Here is a 22,141-nt window from a genome sequence, read left to right as displayed (position 1 = left end):
ATAGGGGCATGTGAAAAGATAATTTTCCAACAAGCCATAAATAAATGATCACAGGGTTTGCCAAGCTAAGGCTGCATTGGACTCCAGAAACAGAGTGGATTTGAAAGAAAAGGTGACAGTGCTTTATCACTTCTGAGCTTTTGATAAATGAGCTGAGGGGCTGAATTCTAAAGAAACATGTCAAATAACATCTTCTCTACTGCCTGCTCTTACTATATTTGCTTGAAAGAGTAAACCAGATCAACTCAAACAGAAGGAGAACATGCTATCTGATTCGTGGCGTTTTCTGACGTTTAGAGTCCGATTGTTCCAGACTGGGTGACTGACTGATGCTGTCTGGTGGAGGAATGTCACAGTCATCCTCACATACCTCACTCATGTCCTCTGTCTGCACAGCGTGGACAATGCCTGACACACACATGCCTGACATAAATAGCCCTCACCGCCTAGAGCCTTAATATTAATGGCTTATAGGGGACTTAGCTGTCTCGGCCGGCCGGGCAATTATTATGAAACAGGGAGAGTGGAAGAGATGGTCTGAGTGATGGGGAAATAAAAAGACATGGTTTATTATGCAATAGCATAATGTCTGTGGGGATTTTTTAATGATTGGTCTTCAGCTCAAGTGGAAAACTCGCAATGTATCATCATTTTTAAGAGAAAAAGCAGCAGTGTTAAAATCGGCTTCATCTGCTGCTTTAATGTTAGTGATCAAGAGCCATGGTACAGTTAATCTCACATCAACAAGTCAGCACTTAAAGTAAAGCTCACTAAGAACTTATTTAAAAGTTTTTATATTTGAGTCTTTCCAGGAACTTCAATAAATCTGCCTTGTCTTTCCATTAACGCTATGTGAGGGAACAGATTTGACACTGGACACAACATCATGACCACTTTATACCCATGTTGCTTGTCTGTTATTCTTAGGCTCATGAAGTCACATACCATGTCAACTGAAGGCAGCGCTAACTCTGGTGCATGCAGCTGACAGGCATGGTTACGCAATTATGCCTTGACGAGGGTAAAAAAAGTGTAGTAGAGTTCTTCATTAACGTTATGTGTGTGACAGAGTTCAGTGGATGTCAGTGGGCCCATTATTGATGATGCCAAACAATATTTTATGCAATTCAGTAAAACAACCTTTTCCAAAATACAGTAGCTTCTATGATTGTTTATCACAAGGATATTATGAGTAAGCTGTAGCTGTACATTTTGTAACGTTTTTGTAATGTTGCTGGTACACGGGCCATGGCCACGTTAACAAAAACACCTGTACAGTGTGCAACTTATTTTGATTGTGACCCCTTATAGAGCAATGTCTACTTGTGTACAAAATTGAAGAGTGATTTGTGTTTAATTTCACATATTCTTTCAAGGCTCGTAGAGGTTTAACAACAGTGTTTCACAAAAAAGATGTAGAGGAAAGCTTTAAAAAATCTGCATAGCTGATATGATTAGTCGATCAATTAATTAATAGTATGACATTCTTTTTTTTTTTTTAAGTTTTTGATATAACTCTTTAAATAATACCTAATGTTGATTTGAGAAACTGTAATATACTGTATGTTGTATCAGGTTGAATACAATCCATGCTCTAGATAGCATAGTACCCTTTGCCTCTGATCCACTGTGTCATAGCCTTAAAAAATAGCACACTTATTGTACTGTAGGGCTTTTACATAAGACCTGAATGGCTGCATATTCTATAGCCTATGACTGTCCTGGTGTAATGTCCACCCCCTGTGGTGATGCGTTCATCTTACAGAATGTGTATAAGAGCACCAGTCAATAGCATGAAAGGTAAATTACTGTCTGAATGCAGCCAGGGTCACAATGAAGCTGAAATAACTTGATGTGCCTACAGTTTGGCAGATGAAATGGTTTTTTCAGAAAGGTTATGAAACATTTATTTCTAAAGCAGCTCAGTGAACATAAAAAAGCACACAGGAAAATACAAGAAAAAGCGGACTAAACCGGACCGTGAATTCTGCAGTGCCCCCTGCACGGTTCGCCAAGCTCTGTAGTGGCGTAAAACACGACGAACGTGAGGATGGTAATGACGTCAATGAGGAGCCAGGGGGAGGGCAGGAGAGGGAGAGAGGGAGAGAGGGAGAGTTTGTGCGGCTGCTGCTGCAGCATCACTCTCAGCAGCGCGTCAGTGCAGTGAGGAGTCCAGCAGCAACTCTCACAGCACCGAGCACAACACTCAGCTGGACTTAACCTCAAGTTTCTGGAGGAAGAGCCGTAAAGACTTTTTCGACACGCTGCTAGAGAGAAGACTTTTACACCGCTTCGGTTTTTCCCCCTAAACACGAAAGGGGATGCCATCGATAAATATGAAACTGGAGATGGTGACCATCATCGCCTGCGAAGTAGACATTGAAGTGTTTACGTCAGACAAAATGCAGGTACGGTTTTTCACCAACAACAACACAAAATGCACGCTGCAACTCATCATTACGGCTGTGCCCTTGTGGTGTGTTTGTGCATCAGTTTGCTCAGGACAGACTGCATGCTGCCACAAAGAAGCGCTTGCATGTGTCATGGTGACGTGAATGCAGCCCTGTCTCTCAGAGCAAGATTTTTATCAATGGGAGCCACAGCTCGCGAACACACGTCCAGCGCCGCGCGCACGGCACAGTTGATTGACGCTTGGTGAATTGCAAAAATGGGTAGAGATGGCAAGAATGGGACACGCGCGCACACACACACAAAAAAAGATCCCTAATGCACCAATTGATGTATCGTTGTGTACGTTTTGGAGCGTGAGGTGATTGGATGATGCGCAAGTTGAATGGGAGAGTGTGATGAATTCAATTGTCCATGCAAGGCACATGCAGGGGAAGAAGTGAGGCAGTTTTAGACGCAGTGGAAGACAGACCCTCTTCTCCCCCCTCTTAATTTCTGCTCATTCATCCCAACAGCATTGCAGGTGCGCGAGGCTAGATGGGTTAGCAAAAAACATAACCCAATTAAATTGAATGTAATAATTATACCAACATCTCATGTTTTTCTATACAACTGAAGTATAAATAATCTTACCATGATAGTCTGTATGGTTGTGATTGGTACCATAAGGAGGTAATGAGCTGTTTTTCTCTAGTATTGATTACATTGACTTAACTCAAGTACACCCAGGTCACTGTAGCTACTAACCTAAACACTCCCAACAGTCATATTTGATTGACTTGCCCTGAGGACAGGTACAGGTACTGAGTAGGCTATGCAGCCTGTCAGTCACAGAGCAGGATGTACGTAAATGTGTTCATAGTTAGCCCACCTTTGGCACTGAGAGGTGCCAGTTTTCGGTCCTAGAAGGCCACATAGATGCTCTGCCAAAGCTTGGCTCACCTACTAAACCCTTTGGACATTTCATATCAGAATATATATACTCCATCACCTGCTGGCTGCTTGTCGGATTTCACTCATCACTAAAGTGAAGCAGCAGTAGAGAAAGAATGAAACCAAGTTACAGTGCAGTTTGAGAGTCTGACACAAACAACTAAAAGTATAACTGAGTGTTTTCTTAAGAGGAAGATAACATTAATCATGGCTCCTCAGTGCTGATGTGCTCCGGTGTGTTGAAGGCTGAATTCAGCTATTTATTGCAGCCAATAGCTGCAGTCGCAGGTTTTAAGCACCCAGTCACCCCACCCTCATTCCCACAGCACCTAGGTCAGCCATATTTGATCCCTTTTCTGCATCTCCATGTGCATTACTAGAGTAACCTTCCCCTAGCCGCCGAGAGAAACATTGTTTGTGTGTATAATGTGGAATGTACTACTTCCGTCCGTCATGGCATGAATTGCATGTTAGCACAGCATGTGATTTGTAATTTGATGTTACGGATAAATATTCCTCACATATCAAACTATATGCATTTCAGCCTCTGACCCACCCCTGTGGTCTGCATTCAGCCAGCGAGGCCAAACAGCTGCTGTGCTTGTTTCCAGCTCTCATTATACTCTCTAACCACTGCAGACCAGCCAAGGTGAAAAACACTTTGAATGTGTCACCCTGCAGTTGTCTCGTAATTATAGGATGGCGGTCATAATCTTTAAGATTTTGCAGGGACAACATTTCTGCTTGTAAAACCTCAGCAGTGTGGAACATGCAGGGTTCACACTGGTGATACTTCTGACCATGACATATTTTGAATGTCTCTTTGTTTACAACACAGAACTTGGGCTATTGTGTTGCCAGAGGAGACTGGGGTTTTATTTCTCAGTGATCTACCTTTGTTAATTTAATGTTGAATGCTCTAAGATTAGCCATCCTCTCCAGACAGGCTTGACACAGCCAATGCAGGGCTCTCTGATCAGAGCACATTCTTCACTAAAGCTTCCTGTCAAGCAGCTCTTATCAGCCCAACTCTCCCAGACTCACCTAAAGAAAAGGATGGTCTGTGCACCATTAAAAGAGGAGACCGAGGGCTGACTTTCGAATGGCACGAAGAACACCACTAATCCCGGTTTCTGGCACATAGAGTGATGGAGAGCGCCGGGGGAGAGGCCAGATTAAAAGCCGCGCACGTGGGGAGCAGCCCTTGATTGAGCTCACCTCCCTGTGAGACTGCTCTTGTTTTTATTATCATCCAACAAGATCTGAGCCTGTCAGAGGCCCCTGTTTTTTATTAATATCTCCAAAGCTGAGGATGAGAAACAATAATCTCAAGACCCCTGTTTTGTTGGACAGCTCTTGAGGTTAACCACTATGTTGACTGCTGCTATTTATAGACACTTGATGGAATGATTAGGCAATAGCAGTGGTGCTTGAATGGGCAACCTGAGGAAAATAAAGTGAATGGTGGGTTTTTAATTAGCGAAAACGCTGCGCTACTGGTTGTGGTGTTTTGGAGCAATTGTTTTGACACGGTTGAAATGGCCTGCCTTGGCTCTATCCCAGTTTCATCATTAATGAGGCAAACACAGAGGCAGTGGACAGAGCAGCTTGTTGTTGCCTCAATGGCGGAGCTAGTGGTACAGTAGGCTTTCATACCAAAGTGCTTTGTGTTCATTTTGGAGAAAAACAAAAGGTCCATTGTTGCCGGGAGTTTTCGCTAGACCAGATCAGTGGGCAGACGCTGAGTCTGCATGTGTATGTTCGTCACAACACCATCATTACCTGGGAAATGTAACCGCATCAGCAAATGATAGCACAGGACACTTGGTGAAGGTCATAGCACGTAGGCAGGCAGGGAGTGTATTAAAGAAAAACACAGAGTGACGCAAGCCTTTACAGTTACCATGAATGCTACATTTGCTGCTGGCGGCTGCATCAAATGTATTTATTTATTCACTTGGCAGTTTGAGGCTTGCCCCTTTTATTTGCTCCTTTATACATGTATGAATAAATAATCAGCCGCTGTCAACCTGCTCTTTCTCTGGATAAGTTCCTCTCTGGTTGCAGTCTATTACCGACTTGAACAATTAGAAAAACATTGGGAGGAAACAGGATTTTGACGTTATGACTAGTTAGCAAACTATTAGAGAAAAACATTTACAGGAACACTACAGAATGGCTGCATTGCAAGCCATAAAGGACAGAGTTTTCAGCTTAAGCCTGCCTTCCCACACACAGATGTTTCTGTAGTAACACTGACACACTCACACACTCAACAGTCACACACTCCAACCACAACAGTGAGTCAGCGGACTCACAGACCTACACACAAACGCCTCCGTCAGCAAACATACACTATTCCACCCGGTTGAGGACAACTGAAGAAGTTTCCGTCCACCTGGGTCATTTTCCATTTGTCCTTCTCTCCGTCTGTCTGTCCCTTGTGTCAGATGTCTTTTTTCTCAGGCGCTATCGTCACTGATTTCATGCTTGTTTTAAGGAAGGAGGAGAGCTTTGATGACTAATCTGGTATTTGCACTAGTGATTTTGCTGATGCCTGTGATGTTTTCATTCTTTCAAAGTGGCTCTTTTGATACAAGCCCTTATATAAGGTTCTGTCATTTCTTATAAGTTAGGAATGTTATTTCGGGCATCCAAGCAACAACAGCGTGGTACAAACAATGTATCATTGTGTAACTTTATGTTATTTGATATAACTTATTAAAATGTGGAGTAGGGCTGCGCAATATGAAGAACACGGGTTATGTGTACTGTTGTTGAATATTGCGATTACTTGCAAAAATAAACAGATGTTGAGGTTGAATCAATTCTAACCTTCAGTTGCTTTCAGTAAATTGTTTAGACTCTAACATCAGAGAAAGAAAATCGTCACAATTTAAAAGTTGAAATCAGGTTTATTTACATTTCTGCTTGAAATTGTGCCTTTTGGATTATCAGTTAACAAAATATTTGACTACACCAAACATTGCTCATTGTTTTTTATATCGGAATCTAGTTTATGTAGATTCAAAGGCAAGTCTTGACGGGTATCAGCTGTCTCAATTGACTAACTTGATCGGCTATTATAAATCGTTGGCCATTTAGTAAGTAACCCAATTACTCTGTAGTGTTTTATAATTTAGAGAAAGGACACCGACAGACCTCTCTCTCCCCACTCATCAAACATAAATCAGGTCTTAATTTTAATATGATCCTACCCGGCATTTCAAAACACTGTAGTGATGCACTCTGAGATGTTGACGTGAAGGCAGGAGGCAGAGGAGCAGAGGCAGGACAGACGGGATGGATGTAGACGCTCGCGGTATCGTGTTCTGTGCCGGTGGGAAACCAGATCTAATTCTTTGCAAGGTTGAGCGCTCCCCGGCCAGAGCTGTGGGCTCAGGTGTGCTGCTCCCCCAGTCCGAGGCTCTGGGCGGGGGGAGAGGGGCAGCTCACATTGGCCTGAAACCTTAGAGAAGGGCCGGGGCTCAGGTGTCAGCTAAAGGTTAGCGCTGCGTCCGTTAGGGTGACGTAGAACAAAGGACAGTCTCCTGGGTGGGGGTGTCTGGTTACCATGTGTCCGAGAAGACACAACTATGAAGTGACAAAATTAGACGCGAACATAAAGCCCCGCATTGGAATGTAGAGGCCAACAATTTACCCACCGAGAAAAAAGGTTGGGGAAACGGCGTCATACTATGATTGGCCTTTGTTATCGTAATTACAGGTCAAACATAATTTTCCTCTCAGAATTTCCAAACAATTTCCACTCCAACACAAACAGCCGTGGTAATACAAGGTCTTAAAATAGCAACGCTAAACCAATTATCTTAAGAATACAGTTTGCTGCAGTCCATTGTGCCTGCTGCATACTGCACTCTAAAGGCAAATGTATTCATGTTTTCTAAAGCACTGATTACATTTAAAAAAAACTATATCAACTTTATGATTGATTAATAATTTATTTAAGTATTTTATCAAGCAGAAATGGCGGTTTTCACCTTCTAAAAAGTGATAACTTTCTCAGTTGTTGATGAATTGTTCGTCAGCAAAACCTCAATGCCTTTTTGTTGATTTATTTATTGTTTCATTCAAAGAAACCAAAGCTGTTACAAAAATATTGTGCAGTAAAAAGTAGAATATTGTACAGAATTGTACTTTTTTACTTCCATCAGTTCCAATACGTCTCGAGACTGGAATATAAACATGCATCACACTGTCAGATGTGCAACAATGCTCCTAGCTTTGATCCAGTAATGTTTGATCATCACTGCCGCCAGCAGACAGATACAGAAAGAAGGGAAAATGCAACAGATCAGTTGGATGAGACAGTGGTGATGGAGAGATGAAGGTGAGAGCTGCAGCATCTCTCTAAGTTAATGTTGTGTGGCTCTTTGGATAACTATCGCTTCTAAAGTGTGATTCTGCGTAGGAGACTGTGTGGACGTACTTGCATGTTAAGTGTTTGAAAATGTGTTTGTGTGTTTAACCGAGACCTGAGTGCTGCTGACGAGGAAAAGCTCCTGCCTTATAAAAACCATAACGACCAGATTGGTGGTAATAGGATTAATGTGTCCCCTCATGATGTAAACTGATTTCAATCTCCCTGCCGTGGACAGGCTGTCCCGGAGGGAGCGGCAGTGTAGCGCCGCGGCGTCGTGCCCGTCGATACCGCTCCCCGCCCGAGCTATTGATCCCAGCGTAATAACACTTGCCCCTTTCACATGCCTCCCTGGTGCTTACGCTCTCACAATACACACAAGGCTATTAATCATGAGTTGTTTTTGTTGGTCTGTAATTGTAAGGATTTGCTGCTATGCTAATATTATTAGCTGCTTTGACCATAGCCTGTGTGTCCTGAGCGTTGGGTCACCACACACACAACAACCCCAGAGTTTATCCACTGATTCGCATTACCTCATCCTACATCGTCAGCAAACTCAGTGTAGGTTACAGTCCTTCATTGTGCTAAACCACTCGCCACATACCGCCATGTTAACTGAAGAGCAAACAATGGTGTAACATCACTGAGCAGACATGTGTATGTTTGCCAAAAGCATATTTATATTGCAGATTAGGAGAGTTAAATACTCAAGTTGCTCCGGACTCTTTAATAACTCTGGTGGTCTTCTGATTCAATGAAATGTCAGGCACATTAAGTACATAAGAAGATAGGTTTGTTAACATTAAAAATAGTATTCAGTTGGTGGCCAATTGGTTATTTCTATTGTCAAAACGACTTTTAAAATACAACATTAGTTTCTTTAATTTGTTATCATCGTGTCTGTAGGGCAAGAGCTACATATGCAATATTCCAAATACACTTGGGTAGGGTACTCGAAGAAAGCAGACCCGAGTCGATCATGTTTCCATAAATAAAATATAATAATTCTATCTGGATCCTCTCCGAAATGAAACGGGTTCATGCTTATCCAATGTTTAACCCTTCCACAAAAATGTAGGAGAATCAGGCCAGTCATTTGTCTGTCATCTTGCTGACAAAAAGACTTAGTAACCAACAAACCACACCAAAATCTTCCAGTAATGACTGGTACCAACACTAAAATAAACAACACATTAGCCTAAAAAGCTAGCATTATGACTAACATAGTTACAGTAGCAGTACAATTATTGCAGGAAAGCTAAATAAACAATTATAACCATCTATGAGAGAACCTACATACAATGCTTCAGAAAAGGGAGTGTTTGGGTCGTAGATTATAGATGCTAGTCAGTGTGTCATGAAACTGTTACAGAACATTTAACTGAAACATAGTAGACCCTCAGTAAAAGTTCATTGAGTTGTGTTTCGTACTACATTATAGAATAGGATTGAAACCTGTAAAACGTAATGGAAACATCTCAATATTTAGAGAATTTGTTTTCCATTCCACAGTGGTCGTAGTAAAGCTTGGCAGCCAAAAGGTCTGCTGTGTGTTTAACATAATACATTTTCATGTCACAAGTGCAGGTTGTAACTGCACACAGACATAATTGCAATGGAAAGTTGGCCCTGTTTTAAGGAACAGTGATGGAAAAAAAATAAGCAATGTGATAAGCAAAAGAATGCTGGACCAGACATGCATGAAGGAATGAGGTTTATTATCCAGCTGCATCTGTTATCTCTTCAATCTGCCTCACGTGTTCAACCTCATTAGACTGGTTCTAGTTTGGCCCTTTAGGGAGGATGGTAATTAAAAGTGATGGTCCGCACATTTAAGAAATGAATTTCTTAATTATATCAACATAATCTATTTTTAGTGTAACACTATCCCGGACTCAACCTGAGACACATTGGCCTAGTTTGTTGATTTTCACCCAAATCCCATTCGAGCATGCGGTTCAGACTGTGCTAAAGGGTCACATGTTGCAAAGAAAGAAGAGAGATAAACAAAGAAAGAAAAAAACACAGATAACTCTCCTTTTCCCAATTAGGCGTGGTTAATCTTTTCATTTTGATCCTAAATGCCAAATGGTGTAATACAACATAGAATTGGACTAGTTTGTGGATTACAGTCTTGGATTTTGCTGTCTGAGACAAAATGTAATTTAAATACTGTACTAGCCCAAATGAAAAAAAAGGATACAAATAGAGCATAGACTCGGTCAGTGAATTTAAATGTTGTGGCTGCGGATTTCTACACAGACCTTGCTTGCACTGTAGAAACCAAATTAGGAATGCAACCAATAGCATTACTGATGAATCTGTTAATCCTCTCCTCAATTAGTGAGTTTGGTCTACGAAATGCCAAAAAACTGTTGAAATGCCATATTTCCTAGAGTTTAAGTCTTTTAAAGGTCCCATGTCATGCTTTTCCGGTTATTACCCGTCCCCTTGTGTGTTATGAAGGTTTTTATGCATGTTTGGGGGGGGTGCGTGTGCTAGTGGTGCCTCGCAGATGGGGGTGCTGCAGACCCCACGCAGCAAGCAGGAAATGAACCCAGCTCACACTGTCCGCTCCTCGCACCATCGAGCCGCGCAACGTCTCGCCAACACGGCACCCAGACCCCACGCAGCATTCTCATCTGTTTGTCCTTACTGGTGTCATTTTCTGGTTGCTAACAAATGCCATTGTAACATAATCACTGATGTTCCGCTGTAACGGTGGTAGACTCATCAGAACAGAGTGGGCGAGCTGACCAATCAGAGCACAGTGAGCTCACAGGGAGGGGGGGGGCAGGAGCTCCAACAAGCCGAGAGTGAATACACATACTATACAGAGATGCTGAATGAGAAACCAATGTGAGTTTGGAAAATTGCACAGTATACATCTATTCTAGTAGACCTCAACAATGGAATTATGATCAGTAGAATGGCCATGACATGGGACCTTTAACTTCTTTTTTCTATCACACAGTACAAAAACCCAAATGTATGCAGTAAAATCACAAAACAATTTTGAAGTAAACTTTTGAAGTATTTGCAATTATAAGCTAAACTTTTTGTTTTTTTCTTATTAAAAGCTTTATGTATCAATGACATTTTCTACTCATCGATTAGTCAACTCTCGGTTCATCTCTCTCCTAAATGCTTTTCATATATTTTACAATAATGTAGTGCAACATTCTGTATTTTGCACATGCTTTTCTCTAGCTCTGCTCATTTAGTTGTTCAATGTCGTGCCACAATGCAATTTTGAAATGTTAATTAAGATCGTTTTTTCGCTTCTTTGTGTGTCTTCTTCAGTGTATTTCCAGGCACATTTTATTTTATCACAGGAATGAAGTGACAGGTCGGTGTGTTCCAACCGATGTTACTTGTTCACTCTTACCAGTGACAGAGCACAAACAACTGAATATGCAAGCCCTATTTAACTATAAACCGCACAATGAGTTGACAGCGACGACAATGAAAGTTGACAGCTTGCTGGAGCTTTTTCCGAACATCACCGTTTGAGCACACTTTTCAGAGAATACAGAATCTGGTATTTCATTCAGCGCGTGTTTATCATTGTGTTTGTCGTGCAAACAGAACAGGATGGACCTGAAGCTCTGCTAATCGTAAGTGATCCCTACTCATTGAGGAAATCTTATCCTTCCTTTACATAAGATGGGCACACACTTAAAGGTCCCCTATTATACTGTTTTTCATCAATATATTATAGTTCTCAGTTATATACAAAACATGTCTCTGAAGTGTTTGGCTCAAAATACTAAACAGATCATTGCCATCCCATAATCCCCTCTGTTTCAGCCCTGTTTCAAAAGTGCTGATTCTCTGTCTGTTACTTTAGATGAAAATAAGGAGCCCCTCCCCTCTGAGAGATATTTGGTTAAAAAGAACACAATGGTGCTCTAGGAGGAGATTCAGGTGATAAGATGGGGGGGGGTTACCTTGGTTGGTTATTGGCTAACGGCCCCTACACACGGCGGCGTGCGTTGCCGCTTCAACGATTCTGCCCATTCACTTTGAATGGGGTGACGTCACGATACGCCAAACTGCATTATGGGAGCAAAGCGTAGCTTTTCTTGCGGTGCTCGCTGCAAAAGTAGAGCAATGTTCTACTTTTGACGCCTCTATCGAGGCGTCAGCCAATCAAATCCCGTTTATGCAAATCTGCCAGTACAAGCGCTAGCCAATCAAACCGCGTGTATGCTGGGAGAGCCAGACCGCAGTTAATTTCCTCATATGCCAAAAAATGGAGGAGAAAATAATCGTAGCGGTAGGGAATCACCCGGTGCTTTATGACCAGTCTCTGTTCACCTACCGGGATACAAACCGGAGGAGCCAGGCATGGAGGGAGGTGGCAGAGACAGTGGGTGAAACTGGTAGGTTTTCGCCTGTTTGGGGATTTTATATCCAGTGTACTTCATTTGAATAGTATTTAGCCAGCATGGAATGTTGCGTAAAATAGCACCATAGGCATTAATGTCTTAAATGTTCATCATATAAAGTGTGACATGTAAAACCTTTTATGCAATTGGCAGGAGAGATTCATGTGATTGGTTGTTGGTCGCGTTGCTCGCGTAAACTCCCCAAGCTCAAGACACGCCCACCGCCAAGTGGCAACGCACGCCGCCGTGTGTAGGGGCCGTGGTTGCACAATGGTTGCACAAGCCAACAAATCGTTATGACATCATAAAGTGGCCAAAATCTGATCAGCTAATTTTCAGACAGGTTTTTATATAAATGGATCAGGACAGAAAGTGAGCTAATCTTTTTTCCTGAAACTTTCAGAATCTCTTTACACAGAGGGGACACATGTTGATGTATAAAAGACAGGAAAAAGTGGATTTTGCATAATAGGTGACCTTTGAGTCACAGACCCAATTCTGCCACTTGACTGATTCATTTCAAGGAGTGAAGCAGATTTGCTGTAAATACTTTTAACATCCTGTGCTTTATCTCATCTCCTGTACCCTGGTGGGTGCTTACTCACTGTTCTGTCAATCAGCTGATTATTGTTCTGGTGCCTGACTTGGCCCCAGATGTGACCCTGTTGACATCGACCCATAAACCTGCGACTCATCACTAAGCCGACTGATCTTTTGTTTGTTTGATTTTGAGTCAAGACCACTAGTTGGTTCTGCGTCTGAGTGCTGCTGAACGAGAGTCATGCTCGCAGTCATGTCCTGTTGCCACCGCGATGACAGCCTTTCCATTACTGTCAGGGACATATCTGCCTCATTACCCAAGAGGCAATCAGGAGGAGGATGGCCCTGCAGCCAGCGCCGGAGCGGCTCCACATTTTATTGCTGGGTTGCTTTCTGGACCTTTTTTCCCCCCCCTGAGGACATGTGGCCACAACAGTAACATGAGGGTTTGTAGGCACTCAAAAGTTCATGATTTAACCTCTCTTAATATATAAACAGTCTAGTCATGGCTCATTAAACATATAAAAATGTGTTAAATTTGTTCATACAATATACAGTTCACACACTGTAGTTTACCTCTTTATGTTTTTTATGGCACATTGGCAGTTTCTCCTTTGCATGTTCTCCCAATTTTCCTTGAAATCCAGGTAAAAATATAATCTAATTTGTATTTTTTGATGAAATCTGTAGAAAACTTTAACACATTGCCCGAAGTAAATTTCCCAACTGATGCTAAAAGAAAAATATTTACCATTTTCATTTAAAATCTCTAGATGTTTCCATCTCGCGGGGCCTCTTGAAACAAAGGCAAGAGCTGTTTACACACAGTTTGCTAATTGTTGCAGCGTCAAGTTTCCAAATGGTTGTCACTAGGGTGTACATTTGGGAGTTATACTAGGTTCCTGCATTGTCAGAAATTGGTCCCAATAGTAATTGGCTGAATGAATGTGTGATGGAAGGTGTAATGTTGAAAATGTGGTAAACAGTCCCCCAGGTGACTCAGTTGTTTAACCAAGGAGCCGAGATAACGAGACAAGAGGAAAGAAAGAGGAATGGAATTCAGCCTGTTGAGGTACTGTTATGTAAAGGTTACATTGAGAAAGAGGCGGTCAGCGGCAACAATAACAGCCTGTTTCAGTCATGCCATGTTGTCGACTAGTTGAGAGCTGAGATTTTACGCCTCCTCCTCTTGACTTTCTCCAGCCTAAGCATATGCGATTTATTTTGTTATTTAAACAAACTGTGGGTCAAACATGAACTTTAGGAAGGAACCATGAAGGTTATGTGAGGTTTATAAATGCCCCCCCTCCGCCCTAATCTCTTCTCCAAAATATATCCAGTTTTCTCTTGTTTCCTGTTACCTAGTTACTGGATGAGATACAAATCATATTTTCGTCAAGCTTCTTCAGTAGATGTTGTTATCTGCCTTGTTGAGAATGGAAAAACAAGGACATGCTGTTCTCTTCTCCTCTCTCACTGGTCGTCCTACAGCTCTCAGTCACTGCAAACGCAGAAGTAGCAGGTGCTGGATCAAGCTGTGTGTGTGTATGTGTGTGTTTGTGTGTGTGTGTGCAGTTGAAACCTGTCTATCTCTGCTGCTGACAGGCAGACAGTTGTCCTTCAGTTGTGCTTAGGTAAATATGCTGCTACCTGTCACATTACTTTTCCATGCGGACATGTCCTCTTGTGTGCTTGGATAGCTGCGGAAATACCAGCTAACTAATTGTGGAAAGACAGTGAAGAATCCTGAACACATTGTGCACATCACACACATGCTTACTCACAAGTCTCTCTCACACACACTCATGCACAGAGAGAACAAAGAGAGTGGGTCACCGCAGAGAACGTTGTGATGGTAGATGAGCCGGCCACTTTTCAGCCGGTGTAACTCAACTCCCCTCCTCTCTTCCTCGTCCCCCCCTCCTCTCATTCCCTCAGGATGTCCACTCATAGAGACCGCATACATTAGTAATGAGCACGCTCACTTCTTACACAGCGATCAGGCTGGGGGTGTTTCAGCGTCAGGGGGTTAAAAACAAACAGTACATGCTATTATGGAACATGATCTCTGAGCGTCCCCCCATCTCTCCTCATGCCAAAACATCAATTTAAGTGAAGGAAGTACCCGCTATGTGTGTGTGGGTGTGTTTGTGTGTGAGAAAGACAACCTTATCGGTTATCACCAATGGAGTTTGATGACAGAGGAGTCATATTAGCTGGCAAAGGCTCATGGAAAATTCACAGTTTGCTTAAGAGCTTAAAAGCACTCTGTAGATAGGGCAAACAAGTGCTTTGTTGTCATTATAAACACAATTACAGCGAAATCAGTGGAGTTTTCAAACAAACAATAGCTGGTTAACATTTGAGTAGGATTTAGATTGTAGTGATGTTATACTGGTTTGTGATTCTTAGTGGGAAATCTTGTTACACAAGGCCGAGTTTTGCCAAGGTTGTAATTTTCATGATTCGATGCAGAGAACCTGCAGATTTTTTCAGCTGCACTAATCATTATTTATTTTCAAAAATACTCCAAAGTGGAAAGTGTCACCTGTAGTGACGAAGCCCTCACCTCAATGCAGCTCTAAAGCTTTTCTCATTGTTTTTGCTTTTCATTACGACATTTATGTTTTGGTTAATGCCATGATATACTGGCTGTACGCTAAGGTTAAAGGGTTGTGAAATGGTTCAAACCGGTTTGTAATAAAGCTAAACACTGGACCGGACCAATACATTGAAATGTACCACCAGGTGTCACACTTACAACCAAATCTTAGTATTGAGTGTGAGAGAGTCTGCTACTTACCTGAAGCATTAGCAAGACACGCTTTAAACACGTCAGCACCTCCTATCGGCATTGAGGATTAGGGATGTCACAAGAACTGAGTGTGATCTAAAAATATGAAAACATAATGGTTCTCATTTTTGTGTAGGAGGATCCATTTATCAACATCGTGATGTGTTCAAGCTCCATACAGTAATGTATTTGGCGAAGGTAAACTACAATGAGTGTGTGTGACTCACAGCGACGCTTTTGACACAGCTTGCTGATGTAGGTTATTCCGAAATTTGCTAGAATTAAAAATATGAAGAAAAATAAAACTGTTTGACCATGTAGACAGGACTAGAACGGCAAAATTGGAAATCTACATACTCTACTCCTGTATGCTACAATCTCAGCAGCAAGAACGACAAAGTTAACAACTAACCAATGACAATAGCAAAACAGATTCAAATCATAAACCGATAAACAGTAAACAGTATCTGTTTTACAGAATAGGAAATCAAAACTGTTTTATTGGGTCACTTAAAAACATTCTTGAAAGCCCATTTAGAAATAGCTTTGCTGCAGGGTGTGTTCTCTGACATCGACAGGGTCTCAACACACTAATAAACCTGATAAAAATAGACACATACTAAAGATATTTAATGGGTGCTTCAATTATGTTATATTTCAATTCAATAAAGGGGGGGATCTCAAGAGTGATTACAACATAAATACAGTTTGCAGAGGGTGAGCCTGCTACCCTTATACAACATGTGTGGGTTCTACTGCTGTTTATACACAATTGAATGGATACAGTGTATATACAATTAAAGTGATTTGGTTAACTGCTCTTTTGACTTTGGGGGTGAGAGAATGCATTTTAAATGAGCACTCTTAACACTTGGCTTTCCCTGTATCGTGGTGAGTCACACTCTTCCCTCTCCTCTGGCTTTTTTTTGGATTGTAGCGTGCTAAAGTATTTGGTAATTCTCCTCGAAACGCATAAAAGGAGTCAAGACATTCACACATTCCTGACTTGACCTCTCTTCTGCGCTTATTTTGAATGGTTAAGTAGAAATGAGATGTCAAAATGGTATCACAGAGACACGAGGTCAGCTCTGAAGTTTAGCCCGCCGCCCCGAGGCACTTAGCAAGAAAAGACCAGGTGCCCTTACATGGAGAGAAGAACTGGAAATAAAACAAGATGGAAGGAGGGAGGATTATGAGAAGTAGTGTTAATCTTCTTATCTGTTTAAATGCTAATTGTTTTACCACAGTGTGCATCACACTGCACCAACTGTGTTTCACAGCTTGCTCTGTCATCAGCAGCTCTGCGTGTGTCTGACAGGGCGATGACGTGTTCATCTGCACAGAGCAGAAGACAACCTGTATTTAAGAGCATATTCCTATGATAACGATCACTTAAAAGTACTCAGCTGTTATGAAAAAGACAGTTATTAGGGAAAGCTAAATGGCAGTAGCTCAAATAGTCATTGTAAAATGTTTTAGAAATAATGCTAGACTTTGAAAATATACTAAATACGATCCTGTGGACGAAGGGCTAATGTTACATCTTTTGGCGATATATTTCCTCGGCAATAGTAAAATAAATCTATTTCTTGAATTGAAATGTATGTATGTCCTCAGGTGTTGCATAATACTATAATCTACGGTTCATACTTTTTAATGATTTTATTTATTTTTTAAATTTAGTCCGAACTTTATTTAACTTTCCAGTCCTGAACTAACATATAGCAATGTTGTTAAATGATATGTCGAGTTAGCAAATACTTACAGCTTCTCATATAAGCGTTTTTGTTTCACATGACTTTTTTAAAAGATGACTTGAATGGATTTTTATGAGCATTATTCACTGTTATGGGGAGGTTTTATAGAACAAATAATAAATTGATTAAAGAAGAAAAAGTATTAGATCACTTAATCATGAAAATAATCATTGTTAGTTTCCGCCCTCTAGTCGTGCACAGCTCAACCATTTATGGAAATTAGATTACGTCATGGCTTTCACTTTGGCTCATATTGAACCTTCAATATTCATTAAGCCTTAACAATTGTTATCGTTATGTAATAGAGTATGATTTGTTTGGAGTCACATAATGTCAAGAAAGATAAGAGCAGATGTATCTGAGCAGGAGTTTTTTATGGAGTTATCCAAAGGAGACTGAAGAACTCATTTGAGTGTGCTGAGTTTACAGATACCTGCCATCAGTAAGCTGTCAGTAATGCTCAGAGGCAGATCTCACGGCTGACATGCTGCCTGTGTTCCTCCAGCTGACACACACACACACTGAACACACACATGCACACTCCATCCTGGTGAGAGCTGCTGTGTCAGCCCAACAAGAGAAGTGTTGTGGGAGTATTTCAATCTGGTGTTCTCACTGAAAATATATTGAGACAAGCATTGGCTCACAATCCTGGCCTGATTTGATAGGGGCCGATTGTTGTTGATGCCACTGACTGCACACATTTGGCTCTCAAGACACATGAATAGATTAAAGGAGAAAGGCAATGATATGGCCACTCGATTGTTGTGTGTTTTTGCAAAAAGTTAGTGGAAAGTGATGTGTGTCCATCCATCTTGATTTTCTTGGAAAGACTTGTTTTCATAGTCATGTTTCTGTTGTGCTGGGAGACGGTCGGCTAGGAGACAACGAACAACGCTTCTGATTACTCCGAAACAACGCTCCCGGCAGCCTTCTTTCATTTCGCCCTCCTACTGAGCCGCTTGATTGAGTTCACAGCTGCGGACGGCCGCCAATGGTGCCCAAGGAGAGGATGGAGTAATAAAACATGGGAGATATGGGAACATATCATATGGGTGTAGTTAAAGACCAAGTGTGGTGCATGAGGATAAAAGGGGGAAGTGATCGGAGAGAGGAGAGGATTACATAAAAAGACAGGAAGGGAGAGGATTGAGAGATAGACAGTATCCGAGAAGATTGAAGGACAGTAAGGGGGAAGTTAGAAATAATTTTCCCATTAACTCGATAGCAAACAAAATGGGTGCAGAGCAGTTGGAGTCACGCCTGATGCTCAGAGAAAAGTGTCAGTGAATAACTTAAACCCTCAAACCCTTTTAGCTCACTCTAAATTTGACTCATCCTTTCACCAAAAATATGGAATTAGTGACATCATTAGTGATGGATATCAACAACAATCTCCATTATCTCCAGCAACACTCATTTGTGATGCTAGAGCTTAGATAAACACATAAAAAATACCAATTCTGAAATCAAACTAATAACTCATTATTTAACCTGCTTTATCATTAAACATACATATATTTAAATACATATCTTATGAGATTTGTTCTGTTTGTGTCTTTTGCAGGAGAGGTTCGAGGCGTTGTTTAGGATCTACGATGAACAGACGACTTTCCAGATGTTTAAAAGCTTTCGAAGAGTGCGGATTAACTTCAGCACCCCCGAGGCCGCTGCCCGCGCTCGCATCGAGCTGCACGAGTCCGAGTTCAACGGCCAGAAGCTCAAACTTTACTTTGCCCAAGTGAGTGCCAGTTAATTGGTCTGGGAAAGGGCAGGAAGGGGGCCTGGAACATGGACCGTCTTAGGATAGGCACTGCTCGTTTATATGGGAAGTTATGCTTCAGTGCATCATTCACTGCAACACACACACACAAGAGGTTTCTCAATTCTTACACACACACACACCTACACACTGTACAACACGCACCTACACACTGTACCACACATACACCTACACACTGTACAACACACACACCTACACACTGTACCACACATACACCTACACACTGTACAACACGCACCTACACACTGTACCACACATACACCTACACACTGTACAACACACACACCTACACACTGTACCACACACACCTACACACTACAACATGCACCTACACACTACACAACACACACCTACACACTGTACAACACACGCACCTACACATTGTACAACACGTACCTACACACTGTACCACACACACACCTACACACTGTACAACACGTACCTACACACTGTACCACACACACACCTACACACTGTACAACACGCACCTACACACTGTACCACACACACACCTACACACTGTACCACATGCACCTACAGCTCCTAAAGCATAATCAGGCTACAGCCGTTGTGTATTTTATTATGTGAAGCACTAAATGGTCTTAGAAAAATATTGACTCTTTGTTTGTAGATATCTACTAAACTAAAGCAAATAAAGAGAGTAGGCCTGTTATACTGAGTGATATATATTATACACACTGCTCTGCTTTCTGCATGGACCTTACAGCTGTTCTCTCTGGAAACATCGCAACGTGATGAAAGCAGTTTCTAAAATAATATCCAGGGGATGCATGCAGAGCTGTCATTGGCTGAGATAAGTCCGGCCGTGCGTCACGCCTCCACCGTTACCGGAAATGCATCTGCGGAGGAGCCGTGGAGGAACCATCAGTGTATCCTCGGTTATAGCTCCTCCAGAGAGCCTCCTCGACGCTCGATCCTCGGTCCTCAATGTGCATTTAGAGAAATTAAATGTCCTTCAAAATGGCGCGCTGAAATTCATTTCCGGGTCACTACCGGAGGACCGAGGAGTCGAGGAGGGGAAATTTGAGTATTGAGAAACCTCTACACACACACACACACACCCACACACACACACACACACACACACACACACACACACACACACACACACACACACACACACACACACACACCACACACACACACACACACACACACACACACACACAACAAGGACAAAGAACTCAGGGAAGGAGGGTGACTCGCTTTCAAGTCAGTTCACTTCCTCTCTTTTTTTATTTTCTTCTCTGAACCATAATTGAATGCTTCGTCAACCTACCAAGCCCCCTGTCAAACCTCATCAGTCACATGACTGAACACATAGACATAATCAATCAATCAATGTTTATTTATATAGCCCAATATCACAAATGTTTAATTTGTCTCAGTGGACTTCACAGTTTGTACAGAATATCAGTATGACAATACGACACCCTCTGTCCTTAGACCCTCACATCGTACAAGGAAAAACTTCCGGAGAAAACCCACAGTTTTAAAGGGAAAAATGGGAGAAACCTCAGGGAGAGCAACAGAGGAGGGATCCCTCTCCCAGGACGGACAGACATGCAATAGATGCCGTGTGTAAATTGAAAAGATAATACATTTACAACATAGGTAGTCCAAATGTTTGGAAGTGCATGTGTGTATAATAGGAAGATGAATCCACGAGGATATCCATCCAGGATTTATGATCCAGGACCACAGCCACGACTCAAGATCCAGGGCTCGCGATCCAGGACACAGGACCGCAGGATCATCCATGACTCCGGATCCCGGCGTATATAGACACCAAAAAGAAAGACATTTGGGGAAGTTGGGTTAATCGGAACATGAGAGTACACAGGTATAGACAGAGAGAAGGAAGAAGTAAGATGTCCCCCGAAAAACTAAGCCTATATCAGCAAAACTAGGGGCTGAATCTAATCAGCCCTAACTATAAGCTTTATCAAAAAGGAAGGTCTTAAGCGCACTCTTAAAAACGGATAGGGTGTCTGCCGCCCAAACACAAACTGGAAGCTGATTCCACAAATGTGGAGCTTGATAAGAAAAGGCTCTGGCTCCCATTGTACTTTTAGAGACTCTAGGAACAACCAACAACCCTGCATTCTTGGAACGCAATGCCCTAGTAGGACAGTAGGGTATAATGAGTTATTTAAGGTAAGATGGCGCCTGCCCATTAAGGGCTTTGTAGGCGAGAAGAAGAATTTTAAATTCTATCCTGTGTTCTATAGGGAGCCAGTGTAAGGCAGCCAGAACAGGAGTAATGTGGTCCCTTTTCCTAACTCTGGTTAGTACACGAGCTGCAGCATTTTGAATCAGCTGAATCGACTTGACTAACTTCTTGGTACACCCTGATAATAAGGAGTTACAATAATCCAGCCTTGAAGTAACAAATGCATGGACTAGTTTCTCTGCATCGTTTTGAGGCAAGATATGCCTGATTTTTGCAATGTTACGTAGATGGAAGTAGACGGCCCTTGAAATTGATTTTATGTGGGCGTTAAAGGATAAATCCTGATCAAATATAACACCAAGATTCCTTACAGTCTCACTGGAGGCCAAATGAATGCCATCCATAGTTAGTATATCTTTAGATAATTTGTTTCGTAGATTCTTCGGGCCAAGTACAATAATTTGGTCGTGTTTAACATCAAAAAATGTAAGGTCATCCACGTTTTTATGTCCTTGAGGCAGTCTTACATTTTATTTAGATGATTAATTTCATCAGGCTTGATTGATAAATATAATTGAGTATCATCCGCATAACAATTAAAGTTTACAGAATGATTCCTTATAATATTGCCTAACGGAAGCATATATAATGTGAACAAAATAGGTCCGAGCACTGAGCCCTGTGGCACTCCATGGCTAACTTTGGTTTGCGTGGAAGATTCATCGTTGACACATACAAACTGAGAGCGTTCAGATAGATAGGACCTAAACCAGCCTAAAGCAGTTCCCTTTATGCCAACTAAGTGCTCTAGTCTTTGCAATAGGATATCATGGTCGATAGTATCAAATGGAGCACTGAGATCGAGCAAAACAAGAATATAGACAAGTCCCTTGTCTGAGGCTATTAGAATGTAATTTGTGACTTTAACCAGAGCTGTCTCTGTGCTATGATGTGTT

At 41.8% G+C, this 22,141-nt stretch overlaps 1 protein-coding gene across 2 annotated transcripts in view; it reads left to right on the top strand.

Annotated features, from left to right (window-relative positions):
- Nucleotides 1-22,141, top strand: part of rcan3 (regulator of calcineurin 3) — a 60,248-nt gene that overhangs the window by 20,068 nt on the left and 18,039 nt on the right. The window contains exons 1-2 of one of the 2 annotated variants that reach the window (XM_034231710.1): nucleotides 2,112-2,408; nucleotides 18,776-18,949. In XM_034231710.1, coding sequence (XP_034087601.1) covers nucleotides 2,322-2,408; nucleotides 18,776-18,949 — 261 coding nt within the window. In that variant the 5' untranslated portion in view covers nucleotides 2,112-2,321. Of the gene's footprint in view, nucleotides 1-2,111; nucleotides 2,409-18,775; nucleotides 18,950-22,141 lie in introns of those variants that run through there. The other variant, XM_034231709.1, reaches the window with a different exon arrangement.

Source organism: Gymnodraco acuticeps, unplaced genomic scaffold (genome assembly GCF_902827175.1).
Source record: "Gymnodraco acuticeps unplaced genomic scaffold, fGymAcu1.1, whole genome shotgun sequence".
Taxonomy (NCBI): domain Eukaryota; kingdom Metazoa; phylum Chordata; class Actinopteri; order Perciformes; family Bathydraconidae; genus Gymnodraco; species Gymnodraco acuticeps.
This window is presented reverse-complemented; position numbering and strand designations above follow the sequence as displayed.